Raw genomic sequence first — 14,766 nt, forward strand, 5'->3', positions numbered from 1 at the left:
CAACACAAACACAACACAAACACAACACAAACACAACACAAACACAACACAAACACAACACAAACACAACACAAACACAACACAAACACAACACAAACACAACACAAACACAACACAAACACAACACAAACACAACACAAACACAACACAAACACAACACAAACACAACACAAACACAACACAAACACAACACAAACACACCACAAACACAACACAAACACAACACAAACACAACACAAACACGACACAAACACAACACAAACACAACACAAACGCAACACAAACGCAACACAAACGCAACACAAACACAACACAAACACAACACAACACAACACAACACAAACACAACACAAACACAACACAAACACAACACAACACAACACAACACAAACACAACACAAACACAACACAAACACAACACAACACAACACAACACAAACACAACACAAACACAACACAAACACAACACAAACACAACACAAACACAACACAAACACAACACAACACAACACAACACAAACACAACACAAACACAACACAAACACAACACAAACACAACACAAACACAACACAAACACAACACAACACAAACACAACACAAACACAACACAAACACAACACAAACACAACATAAACACAATACAAACACAACACAAACACAACACAAACACAACACAAACACAACACAAACACAACACAAACACAACACAAACGCAACACAAACGCAACACAAACACAACACAAACACAATACAAACACAACACAAACACAACACAAACACAACACAAACACAACACAAACACAAACACAACACAACACAGACACAGATAGACAGACAGACAGACAGACAGACAGGCAGGCAGACAGGCAGGCAGGCAGGCAGGCAGGCAGGCAGACAGACAGACAGACAGACAGACAGACAGACAGACAGACAGACAGACAGACAGACAGACAGACAGACAGACAGACAGACAGACAGACAGACAGACAGACAGACAGACAGACAGACAGACAGACAGACAGACAGACAGACGGACAGACGTACGGACGGACAGACGGAAAGGCAGACAGACAGACACATTTTCAAACACACACACACACACAACTACACTTAGCCTTCCCTGTGATATTTTCTGTGCATCGAATTACACGCACAATTGGCTTTTACTAAAGGACCTTTCTTTTTTATCAGGAAATCGTTTTGAAACTGTCTACAGATGTCCAGTCAAGTGTGACGCCTCAAGCCGGAGCCTCACAGCGGGTGATTTCATCAACAGGAAGTCTTAGAGACTGGAGCCAAGCAATTATTGCGTGGGTTAAAAGCAGGTTTAATTTATTCTATAGATATAAACGTATATTCGCCTGGACAAAACCCCACCTTTAACCGTTTCTTTCATTACTAGCTGAAATACCCGTAGTAGGCTGGCTGCGCGGCTGAATATTATTGTACCTGTTAACTTTTTTCTGTCTTTTTAAAATACCCACCCTTGTCCTTGGATGGAGTTTTTATCATACAATTTTGATTCAAGTGTATACTTGTGAACAAAATTGCATGAGAAAATATAGGATGTTTATCAATGTGGTGCGTTAGACAGTTCCTAAAGGTGGTTGTAATTTATGTAGTTAAGAAACTAACACATTTTTCCTAATCTCAACAAAAACCCGAACTATATGTTAAATCGAAAAATAAAATAAAATGAGGATTCAACTTTGAAAAACCTTATTCAGTATTAATGTCAATGTAACAATATTTATTGATTTCACAACTCATAAATCTGCATGACTGTTTATAGCAAATGAAAAACGTAGTTAACGAACTGTGTGCCGTACAGTTATACACTGACACACACCTGATGTTTTATCAGTTGTTTTTGTGTATGAATGATGGAAATTGTTGATTATGAGAATTATTATGTTACATGCCCACATCCGTCAAATCATTTATTTCCATACTAAATTTTAATGTTTCATTCATTTGTATAAATGTAGGTATCGTTTCATAATCAATGTAATGGTCAATTAGTGAATAGACTATTGAAATTTCACCTGTAGTTGTTATTTTCTTCTGATGTTAAGTGTATGTTGTGTATATTTAGTCTTGAATTTTATGTACTTTAAAACGTCCACTGTATAAACGTAATTCATTAATAAAATTAAGCGGTAAAAAAAAAACCCTAGATGTGAAGCATGTCAAAATTGTAACAGTCCTTGGTAATTTAATATCGACGCATTCTACGCCTTGGGGTTTGTCAATAAATAACGTCACGCTTTTTGAACACGTACCTTTGATGAAATGACGTCACACTTTTTAATACTCTCAGCTCACTTATGAAATTGAAAATATTTCTTAAATTTGCAACTAGAATTACTTTTTACAATTGAGCTGACTCAATATTTGGCATATTGATAAATTTTTATTACAATGTACAAAGCCCTTTAAATACATAATGCATTCTAAAACTAATTTTAAAAATATATTTTGAAAAAGCAAAGAGTGACGTCACACTTTCATGACACCTGCTTGTCACACCATCACAAAAAGTTTTGTCTTGTGTCATTATGGGTTGCAGTTGCATAGCGGTAGAGAGCTGAACTGCTAATCTGCAAGTCTCGGGTTCAAATCAGTAGACCGTAACTGAGTCCACCCAGCTCTGATGGGTACCTAACTCACGTTAGGGAAAGTAAAGGTGGCTGGGCATAGCGCTGACCACACTATCCCTACACTTGCCCCGTAGACCGTCATGTTTGAAAGGGAACTTATACTTATCTACATTACTGGTTATATTGTTTCTCTTGCGAACCAATCTTTCAACTAGGCTGTGTAGAGTTGGTCCGAATATAAAATATACATTAGCTACATGTATATAGATACATATTCCATATAGGGCGGGAGTTTTGCTCATATGGACGCCCTCAGGCCAATTTCTTTCATATATTATTTTACCCATGTAATCCATTAAAAAACACAAACAAAATGAAAACTCTTTACAAAAATATAGTCTGATGACACTTGTGGTGTCTTTTTTAGTACACCATCGAGCAATGTTCAGTGGCGTCGGAAGTCGGGTGTCACCTGGTACGGCACTTCGTTGTGTCACCATATATATATATATATATATATATATATATATATATATATATATATATATATATATATATATATATATATATATATATATATATATATATATGTGTGTGTGTGTTTATGTGTGTTTGTGTGTGTGTGTACCGGGTTACATAGTCCTATAATTAAAATATATGCCAAATACGCGTACATGTATGTGTATAAGCTTTAATCACTGCAGACTCAATAGTAACGATGTTTATCAAAAGTCAGTTAATAATATAGATGGATGTAGCAATGTTTTCCCTATAGTTAGCACGTTTACGTCATGGTGTCACCCACACTCTCTTGTAATAGTTGTGAATTAACGGAACTAGCAAAAAGACATTTTTTGTACATTTTTAAATTGTTATGCTTTGGTGTCTTCCCCCTAAATGTTGTCACCCGGTGCGGTCCGAACACCTCGCCACACCTTCGATACGACTCTGGCAATGTTTAATGTAGTTTCTGTATCTTGAATGTTCCTACCTAATTTTTCGCTGTTTTATATTTATGTTCTCATGTTAGAACTAGTAAATGGTTGAATACAGCTGAGCTGCTAACCCAAAACGTAACATTTCTTTACGGCTAGTGTGATAAAAGAGTTCACTTGTTTCTGTGAGATTGGCGTATGAATGGACAGTGTGGTCACTATTCCCAGCCGCCTTTACATTCCCGACTTGAGGTAGTATTCATCAGAGCTGGGTTGACCCAATGGACGTTCCGCTGACCTGAACCCGGATGTGAACACGAGACTTTCGGGTTAGCAGTCTAGCTCTGTACCATTAGTCAACATTGTACCTGTTGTTGTGATACGCTCGAAGATTTGTCGCACCACAATATTTTCTAATTAACAATTCATCAAAGTAAAATAATATACTAGTACAACTATTTCTTGTTGAATATATTTTTTATTTTGATAATTTTTTTTTAATTAATTTTTATAAAAAATACAATAAAAACTAAAATGTTTTTACAACAGTTGTTTCTTTATTTCATTTTTAAAACATACATGATTTTTAATTTAAAAATAAAAAAAAAATTAATTGGATTGTTGTGCACGAAAAGACAACTGGAAAATGCGAACATAAAAAAAACAATCAGAAAATGAATTTAACAGTGATGGATTTCTTATGAACGTGGTTTTTTTTTTTAATTAGCAAAAATGGGTTTTTTGAAGTGCGAAAAAATTCCACCGATCAAGTGAGTTGGCCGAAGTTTCCTAGGACATCCCTCAGTGAAATAAAAGTGTTAAACTGGAGTTCTAACCTAGAAAGAGATATTCATCATATTAATATCGATCGAATAGCATTAAAGTGTTCTTTAAAACTTAGAGTCATAAATTGATTCATTTAACAAGTTTCACATTTTAATAAATAAAAGAAGGACGTGAAGACGCTATAAGAAAAACAGATTAGATGAAAACTTGAACAAAAACATCGCAAAGCAGAGAAATAAATTAAAGTCGAAATAAAAGAGCTAAATAAACATTGCTGAAAATAAATTGGGAACATGCTGTTCATTTGAAATGCGTAAAATCTTTATTGAAAATTTATTAAATTTATTAACTTTTAAAGCAAACTAAGTTTTCTTTATTTTCCATATTAGGTTGGAAATTATGTAGAAATTAATAAATTTGATTCACTATCGTATTTAAAATTGTGATACAATACACTTAGTAGCTGATGAGTCAAATCATACTATGACTTTAATTACAATTACTTTAGATTTTAACTGTCGACATTGAAACATTTTTATCCAGACCGCTGATGCTGTGATGGATGTCATGGATGTCATGGATGTCATGGATGTCATGGATGTCATGGATGTCATGGATGTCATGGATGTCATGGATGTCATGGATGTCATGGATGTCATGGATGTCATGGATGTCATGGATGTCATGGATGTCATGGATGTCATGGATGTCATGGGTGTGATATATGTAATGAACGTAAAACTACTACATTGAAGCAAGACACTAACTTAAAGTAATGGTTTAATTATCATTGATTTCATGAGTTTATTATTGAATCGATGAGATCAAAGATCGAACTCACGTGTGCAGGTGTCGAAGATGCTACCCTTATGGACACAAACTTGGAGCCTCTCATTGAAGGTGGTCAAGGCTGGACATGACATACGGATAGGGTTGCCGTGGTCACAGTTGAAGAAAGTCTGGCAGTCATCGGGGCTGCCGTACAGGAAATGATTGGGGTTGGGGTTGGCTTCGGTTGGCTGGGGACATCTGTTGGAGGATGGGACGGGCACGCTCGGTCCTAAAGAAAACAAACATTAAATATAGGCTGAGTAAAAGAGAAAATATAAACATGGTTACAATTGAGATAAGAAACTGACCGTAGGTTTAATTTCATTTATGTTTATCCACTTCTAAAAATAGCACATATAACTGTGAGATTTCTAAATTTTCCTTGATTAGTTTAAAATAGCTAATGTGAACCTTGATAAACTGGATTCGCTATCGTATTTGAAATTACGCTAAAACACAATCGGGTAGTTAGTGAAGTTAATTTATACATTATATAATGTATAAAACTAAAAGTAAAATCATAATATGATAACCATTATAATTAATTCAAATTTTATTAGTCTTTGTACTTTCGGGTTTAACCCAAAAAAAAAGTAAAACTCTACTTTGTGATTACGATTAGGGCTAGGGTTATGTTGAATGTGAATGCTAGATTACTTCAGATACAAAAGCAGAATATAAAAAAGTGTTGTTTTTGTTGTAGGATATAGATTTCAAAACTAAAACATTCTAACCCAGGAAGCTGACCCCCCCCTCAAATCAATTATTTAAAAAAAAAACAGGCATAACTACATGCTAGGTAGATACAACGGACATACCTTTACTTAACCGCTAGAGTTAAACAGCACGTAACTAATTAACGTTTCAGCTATAATTCAGTGTGATCGATGTGGTTAAAGTACTCACTCGTGCAAGTGTCGAATTCACTGTTCCTGTTGACACACGTCTGGTAGAGCTCATTGAAGGTGGTCGTGGCTGGACATGACATACGGATAGGGTTGCCATAGTTACACATGAAAAACTTCTGGCAGTCGTCGGGGCTGCCGTACAGGAAGGCTGCGGGGGTGGGGTTGGTTGCGGTTGGCTGGGGACATCTGTTGGAGGATGGGACGGACAGTGCCAGACCGATGGTCAAGGCGAGGATCAGAATCTGTGGTGTCATCTAGAACAGATAAACAAGCATGTGATATTATGCAAAATATTAATATGTGGTGCTATACTACAATACTAAATTACGATTCGGATTTAATAAGCCTTTCCTGTTAATCGACATGTTTTTAAAACAAATGACAACCCATTAAATCTGACAGTACTTAACAGATTATTATTTGAGCAGTACCAAACAAAAATACAAGCCACTCGTCCGAACTAATGCTGGGTACTCATCGTCACTGAGACTTATGAAAGTAAGTTTCATAAAGGTTTTTGAAAAGAAATGTTACACTAAAATCTGAATACACACACTAACACACCCACCCACCCACCCACCCACACACACACCCACGCATACACACAGACACACACACACATATATATATATATATATATATATATATATATATATATATATATATATATATATATATATATATATATATATGTATGTATTAATATATATATATATATATATATATATATATATATATATATATATATATATATATATATATATATACATATATATATATATATATATATATATATATATATATATATATATATATATATATATATGATTAAATACATCTACCACACAGATCCAGGTCTTTGTAACTTACTTTTAAAATGCTTGTTCTGAATTTACTTCTGAACGTTGATCTACCTGTAGTCTCCCTGTGATCTACCTGTGATCTACCTGTAGTCTCCCTGTGATCTACCTGTGATCTGCCTGTGATCTACCTGTGATCTACCTGTGTGTTGATGTGAAGTTCTCAGACAGCATCTACCCTATTTATACAAATGTCTCATCTAAGTTACAGTAGGACGTTGTGTAGGAATCAGGAAGTCACGAGTTGAATATCAAGCCACATCTGGAACAATCACCCATGCGAGACAATCTCCCCCCTCCCATCAATGACGTCAGCATCAACAAATCTTTTGTGTATTTTAATCCGGTTCTTTGTGTAATGTAAGACTTTACGCCCTAGGATTTCAGGAAGAAAACAATTACCTAAAAATTGGACTTTAGCTCTCCAAATGCATACAAATTATCTTTAGTTTGTTAAAAAAATTCCTATCATTACTTCCTAGAAACTCACTTTTTACAAAATCTAAAAAAAAAAAAAAAAAAAAAAACTGGACGAAGACAACAGCTTCCCACTTTTCCCCATCACCTCAAGGAACGTGTTACACCACCCCCCCTCCACTTTACCCATGTGTTTGCGACATTGAATGTGTTTGTGACTTGACGTTTAAGTGTAAAACAGATATTTTTTTGTAGTGTTGGAGGGCTCAACGTGTGAATGGGCTTTTTTGGATTGATAAGTTGAGGCCGATTTCTGTGGAGTATGAGTTTAATGTTCGCTCTGTTTCTCTTTTTATATGAATTTTCAAATTTTATATATATATATATATATATATATATATATATATATATATATATATATATATATATATATATATATATATATATATATATATATGATCAGATCGTTGAACAAAAATCACAAGAAATTTGACAGTTTTCACCGTTTTTCAAAATTTTGGCGTTTTACGCGTAATCGGAACGGAGAAACTGGGCTTTGCAATGCTCTCGGTGTGTATGTATGTGTGGATGTGTGTCTGTGAACATGATAACTTGAGTACCGTTACAGCTAGGTTGATGAAATTTCATATATAAGTATTATATCAAATTTCTAGTTCTGTGTCAACTTTTCAGCAATTTCCGGTATACGGAAGTGGAACTTATTCTACTTTTGTTTTTTTTAAAAACCAATAACTTGAGTACTGTTTCCAATAGATAGAAGACATTTAACATATAAGTTAAACAACTCTGTTCCTGTTTTCTTTCAAATTTTGAGCAATTTCCGGTGACCGGAAGTAGTAATTTACGCTATTTCCGATTTCTCAAAAAAAAAAACGCATAATAATTTGTAAAACACTAATGTTCCGCAATATTATACATTTTCGTTTGCTGTTCATTTGGTGCACAATTCTTTTTTTCTACGAGACTCTATTCTATTTTAAGAAGTTTAAGTATTAAACATTAATTAAAAAGCATATCTATTTCCCGAGTTGCAATCCCCCGTAATGCTATGTAAGAAAATTGGAGAAAGTTTAGGGGAGATCACTCCCGGTTTATTTGTGCATCGAATAATACGTAGACTTGGCTTTCACAAAGGAATTTTCCTTCAGATCAGGAAATTGTTTTGAAACTGTCTACAGATGTCCAGTCAAGTGTGACGCCTCAAGCCAAGGCCTCACAGCGGGTGATGTCATCAAGAAAAAGTTTTAGAGACTTGAGCCAAGCAATGGCGTAGCAAGGTCGGGTGTCACCCGGTGCGGCACTTAATGGTGGTGTCAACCCCCAGAGGCGTAGCGACCCTTCCCGGCGCCCCCGGGACAAACTTTCAATTTTCGATTTGCACCCCCCCCCCCCTCCCTTCCACCCTTCGGAGTTGTCAAATTTGCTCTTAAAATACTTTTTAACACTCGAATTAATCACTTAATTTAGTGGAATAATCATTTTTCTCTATATATTTTGCTTTTTTTTTGCCTTGGTGTCACACCCCCCCCCCCCCAACTGGTGTCACGCGGTGCGGTCCGCACCCCCCGCCCCCGCTACGCCACTGAAGCCAAGCAATAATTGCGTGGGTTAAAAAAGTTTTATTTATCTTATTCTAAAGATATGAACTCGTATGCACGGCTGGACATTATTGCCACAATTAACCGTTTCATTCATTACTAGCTGAAATACCCGCCGTAGGCCGGGTGCGGAGCTGAATATTTTTGTACCTGTTAACTTTTTTCTTTCTTTTTAAAATACCCATCCTTGTTCTTGGGTGGAGTTTTTATCATACAATTTTTCTTCAATTGTCTGCTTGTGAATACGATTGCATGAGGAAATATAGGATAGTTTATCGATGTAGGGTAAAAGACTGTCCATAAATGCGATTGTAGTTTATTTTGTTAACAAACTAAAACTACAGAACTCAAACTATAAGGTAACTCGAAAAACAAAATAAAATATAACAATAACTCGAGCCCAGCCTTAACCTATTACATAAAATTAAACGAGAATTCAACTTTGACAAAACCTAATTCAGTGTCAGTGTCAATAAAGCAATAGACATTCTCGTGTCAAACGGGACTGTGGTGACAGGTAGCAAGTGTGTGTTAATGTATGGAATAATTATTGATTTCTCAACTCATAAATCTAAACGGCTGTTTACAGCAAACGAAAAACTTTACGTTAACAAATTGTGTGCCTTGTACTTACTCACTAACACACACACTGACGCACACACTGACAAACACACTTACTCATACACGCATTATAAGATTTCATGTGTTTGTCCAGCAGCACAAAAACTAGCACACAACACATATGCTGAAGTTTAAAAGAGACATTGCCATTTCTAAATAAAGCTGATTCTCCCTTAAAATCTCTACGTCTTGGATAGATTTTCTTGGGCCCAGAGACTGAAAACATGTCGTGCCATCCAAATTTTCTATTGAAAATCTATTCACCCTAACACAGAAAAGTTGAAAATATGTGTATTCCACAGCATCATTCGCCTGATCTAGATGACCAAATTTTGGTACACAGCCTTTTAAATTTCGTTCATGAAAAAAAAATTCAGCCCACCTTTTCAAACTAAATTCATAAAAAGCTCAGTAACTCTGAGATCTTGGGGTCCGTGTACCTTCGTAAACATGTTTGCTACGCCGCTTGAAAATTATATTATTTGGTGTATTAAATGTATAGAGGGAATTTAAAAATTATGTTCTATATATAGCAACGTTTCCTTTTCTTCTTCTTTTAAGCTTTAACTAATTTGAAATAAGTAGATGATTCATTGGTAGAGTGAATTTTACTTTTTAAACTAGTTTAGTTTAGTTAGGGTTTGGGGGGGGGGGTAGTGTTTAAGGGAGCCAGACGTTTTCCCGAAATGACATTTGCCCGACACATTTGTCCCATTCGGGCAAGTGTCAATTCGGGCATTTGTCATATTGGGGCAATTGTCCATTGGGGCGTTTGTCGCATTCGGGCAAGTGTCCTTTGGAGAAAAAGACATTCAGGCAAGTGTCTTTCGGGAAATAATTGTAGACCCGTTGTCAAGATCCAATTTAATTGACAAAAAAACTACCCCTATTAGTGTCACGGCTTCACGAAAGAAAATAGTGTTATATAATCAGCCTTAATAGGAAAGAGCCTCAACATCTTCCGTGATCTCGTCTTACAGTATCGAATGGCCTTCAGTCGTTTTAATTTTCTCCAGACTCGTTGGCGCGTCTCCAAAAAAAAAACTTAAAAAAAAACATCATAAGTACTACAGAACAGATGTACCTGTATGTGGCTCTACCCAATGGGGCAGGCCCTAGAGCAGGGGTTCCCAACCTTTTTTTTTACTCTAGAGCACATTGTAAAATATCGGTAGGGTGGCGGGCACCACCTGTTTTAAATCGACAAACTCCTTCCATAACTTGTCATTTTCCCATGATTTATTTTCTTATTTTCTTATGTTCTTATAGTCATAATGTATTAATAAATAATAAACAAAAATGTTTCAAAATAACAAAATTGTTTGGCATTTTTTTTTCAAATAGCATACACACAGAGAAATGTATTTACAAAACGCTAAGAAAGTAAACAAAACACATAAATACAAAGGAAACATTTAATTAATCGGCACCAGTCAAAAATAGTTCCTTAAACAACTCACCATCAATGAAAGGTTTCTTCTTTTTAGCAAGCATGTGAGATATTTTGAAAGAAGCAATAGTGGCCTTTTTTAGAATTTTCAACATGTCTAGTGAAAACAGTCAGTTGTGCTGTCAGACTTGATTTTAGATTACAATTTTTTTTCTTTTTTTACTTCAGATTTAAGAGGATAATTCACATTAAAAGTGCCATGATTTGTCTGAAAGTGTCGTTCAACGTTATGTTTTTTTCGGCACTGCAATGCTACTACCACACAACAAACGCATTTACTTTTCAAATTAACGAAACGATATGATTCCTCCCAGTCAGTGTTAACATTATAAGCTTTTAGCCTGTTAATTTTGTTTATAGAAAACTCCTAATTCGTGTTTCGTCTGACGAACATTGTTACGGGCCAGTTGTAGGTTAGTTTAGAATAGGTTAGAATAGTCTAGAACTAGGGGAGAGTGCCTGTGTGAGTGGAGTTCACCCTACTGTGTAGTCACCCTTGTGTGTTTATGTCTTGTAATCCCAAGGTCGAATGCGGGTATAAAAGGGCGAGTGAACGATTGTGGGGGCAGTCAGCGGGTTAGTAGCGGTTAGGACGAGGGCTGTTCTGGTACGCTTGAATGCATTGAGACGAATAAAAGGAGGGAAGTTATACTCGAAGTGTTGTTGATGATTTGAAACGAACCCAGAACGTAACAACTGGTGGCCAGTATGAATCAAGTAGAAGCATAAACTTGATGCTGTCCTGTCGTTTGCCTGATGCTGTCCTGATGTTTGCCTGATGCTGTCCTGTCGTTTGCCTGATGCTGTCCTGCCGTTGCCTGATGCTGTCCTGTCGTTTGCCTGATGCTGTCCTGATGTTTACCGGTGGCTGTCTTGATGTTTGCCGGTTGCTGTCCTGATGTTTGCCGGTTGCTGCCCTGATGTTTTCTGGTTGCTGTCCTGATGTTTGCCGGTTGCTGTCCTGATGTTTGACGGTTGCTGTCCTGATGTTTGCCGGTTGCTGTCCTGATGTTTGCCGGTTGCTGTCCTGATGTTTGCCGGTTGCTGTCCTGATGTTTGCCGGTTGCTGTCCTGATGTTTGCCGGTTGCTGTCCTGATGTTTGCCGGTTGCTGTCCTGATGTTTGCCGGTTGCTGTCCTGATGTTTGCCGGTTGCTGTCCTGATGTTTGCCGGTTGCTGTCCTGATGTTTGCCGGTTTCAAATCATCAACAACACTTCGAGTATAACTTCACTCCTTTTATTCGTCTCAATGCATTCAAGCGTACCAGAACAGCCCTCGTCCTAACCGCTACTAACCCGCTGACTGCCCCCACAATCGTTCACTCGCCCTTTTATACCCGCATTCGACCTTGGGATTACAAGACATAAACACACAAGGGTGACTACACAGTAGGGTATTTGTAGTTATTACTACAAATACTTAGGTGGGGGGTAGTGTTACGGGCCAGTTGTAGGTTAGTTTAGAATAGGTTAGAATAGTCTAGAACTAGGGGAGAGTGCCTGTGTGAGTGGAGTTCACCCTACTGTGTAGTCACCCTTGTGTGTTTATGTCTTGTAATCCCAAGGTCGAATGCGGGTATAAAAGGGCGAGTGAACGATTGTGGGGGCAGTCAGCGGGTTAGTAGCGGTTAGGACGAGGGCTGTTCTGGTACGCTTGAATGCATTGAGACGAATAAAAGGAGTGAAGTTATACTCGAAGTGTTGTTGATGATTTGAAACGAACCCAGAACGTAACAAACATGTCTCTTATCTAACTGTCGCGACCCGAACAGGGCAGCAATCACAAGAACAACAACGCGGTTCCAGGCGGGGAATACTTTTTGCACATCACTCCATGTACACGCGGAAAACCCGAAGTGAGCCGATGATCGCCGAAGCAATCAGAGTTATGTGACTTGTGATTTGGCGCCTTCGGCGATTATCGGATCAGTTCGTGGCGTTCGTTCGATTCGTTCACTTCGGGTTTTCTGCGTGTACAATGTGTGATGTGCAAATGACACTAGCCGTTCCAGGCTATCGTAATAGTGCAGTCAGGCTCGCCGCTAGACAAGTTGGGACAAGTATCGAACATAATTAATAAACGTAGGCAGTCAAAAGAAAGTTTAAACTGTGACAAATGAATAAAAATAAATCATATTTTAAAATAATGTTTATGAACAAAATTCTGTCTGTCGAATAGTGAGAGGCGGGCACATACGAATCGTTCAGCGGGCGCCATGGCGCCCGCGGGCACAGGCTTGGGAACCCCTGCCCTCGAGAGGTAATTAATCTGCTTCATGCCCTCTGTCACAGCCCAACTAGGAAGTGGGGAAAACCAACATACGAGACCCACTAGCATGCATCACGGCCGTGTACACCGTACAATAAGATCTCACATTCTAAGGTGGGGGGCAAGGGGAGGGGTGGTGACAAGCTTGTTTTTGTTTTTTTCGGACTTTATTAAAGATCTAACGTATAAGACTGATTTAGTAAAACAAAATTTTATTTTAGATTTAGACATGATATAGAAAAATAAAAGGCTAAACTCAAAGTCTACTAAGTAGAAGCTTATCCCGTTTTTACTTTCTCGTATATACGAAGTATAGAGAAAGTCTTGTAATCGTGCAAAAAAAACTCCACCTTTTACACCTCACTGATACGGAAAAACATAATTTTGCAATATTGTCCGTATGTCTGTGTGTCTGTCTGTGTGTCTGTCTGTGTGTGTGTAAACACGATAACTTGAGTACCGTTACAGCTAGGTTGATGAAATTTCATATATAAGTCAATTATCAAAATTGTAGATCCGTATCAACTTTTGAGCGATTTCCGATAACCGGAAGTGGTACTTTTTCTACTTTAAATTTTTCAAAAGCCTATAACTTGAGTACTTTTTTCAGATAGATCAATGAAATTTCACACGTAAGTAAAATATCTAATTCTCTACCTACTATCAAATTTTGAGTAATTTCCGTTGATGGAAAGTACTAATTTACGCTATTTCTGATTTCTCAAAAAACGCATGTAAATTTATAAAGTACTAATAATATTCCGCACTATTATACACATTTTCTTTTGGCGTTCGCTTGATGCGCAATTCCTTTTTTTTTATGAGATTCTATTCTATTTTTAAAAGTTTAAGTACATAAAAATCATGTCTATTTTCCGAGTTTTATAAGAATATTCGAGAAAGTTTAGGGGAGATCACTCCCGGTTTATTAATACTTCTAATTTATCGGGCTGTAAAATATTAACCAGATATTTTGTCACAAACTACATATCGGGTTAATAAAGCAAATCTTTTTAATTAAAAAAGATCAGTTGAGAATATCCTTGCACTACAAACATTAGGCATATGTATCCAAAAATAAAATAACAAATAACTGTCACATTGCAGTGTCTTTAAGTAAAGTTACGGTTAAAAAGAAAAAAAAATCACCTAAGTATATTTACTTTCTCGTATACAAAGTATTGTAATCGTACAACAACAAAAACAAAATCGAGATTTTTGCAAATCTCGACGTTTTATACCTCCATGAGTCGGGACAACATAGTTTTGCAATCTTGTCCGTATGTCTCTCTGTATGTGTGTGTTTGTGTGTGTCTGTAAACACGATAACTTGAGTACCGTTACAGCTAGGTTGATGAAATTTCATATATCAACATTTTAGCGATTTCCGATAACCGGAAGTGTAGCTTTTTTCTACTTTCAATTGTTCAAAAGCCTATAACTTGAGTACTTTTTTAGATAGATAAATG

General features: G+C 36.8%; 1 protein-coding gene across 2 annotated transcripts; it reads right to left on the reverse strand.

Moving 5' to 3' along the window:
* Positions 1 to 4,071: 4,071 nt before the first annotated feature.
* LOC131938954 (peritrophin-1-like) lies at positions 4,072 to 7,122 on the reverse strand. 2 transcript variants are annotated; one of them, XM_059297202.1, is made up of 5 exons: positions 7,009 to 7,122; positions 6,932 to 6,975; positions 6,060 to 6,315; positions 5,164 to 5,382; positions 4,072 to 4,372 (listed from the first exon to the last, which is right to left on the reverse strand). In XM_059297202.1, exons 3-5 carry the CDS (start codon positions 6,313 to 6,315, stop codon positions 4,368 to 4,370), a joined length of 480 nt encoding a protein of 159 aa, XP_059153185.1. In that variant the 5' UTR covers positions 6,932 to 6,975; positions 7,009 to 7,122; the 3' UTR covers positions 4,072 to 4,367. The 2 variants fall into 2 exon arrangements, with proteins under 2 accessions (XP_059153185.1, XP_059153186.1); XM_059297203.1 differs by having other exon boundaries at positions 6,932 to 7,060.
* Positions 7,123 to 14,766: the final 7,644 nt, after the last annotated feature.

Source organism: Physella acuta, unplaced genomic scaffold (genome assembly GCF_028476545.2).
Source record: "Physella acuta isolate Inbredline_101_S28 unplaced genomic scaffold, ASM2847654v3 ptg000260l, whole genome shotgun sequence".
In the NCBI taxonomy this organism is placed as follows: domain Eukaryota; kingdom Metazoa; phylum Mollusca; class Gastropoda; family Physidae; genus Physella; species Physella acuta.

Bases quoted from the DNA above. Each gene is read 5' to 3' on its own strand.
- LOC131938954 (XM_059297202.1), bottom strand. From the start codon at position 6,315: ATGACACCACAGATTCTGATCCTCGCCTTGACCATCGGTCTGGCACTG. The intron at 5,383-6,059 runs GTGAGTACTTTA...TGTTTTCTTTAG, and splicing joins TGAATTCGACACTTGCACGA to GACCGAGCGTGCCCGTCCCA.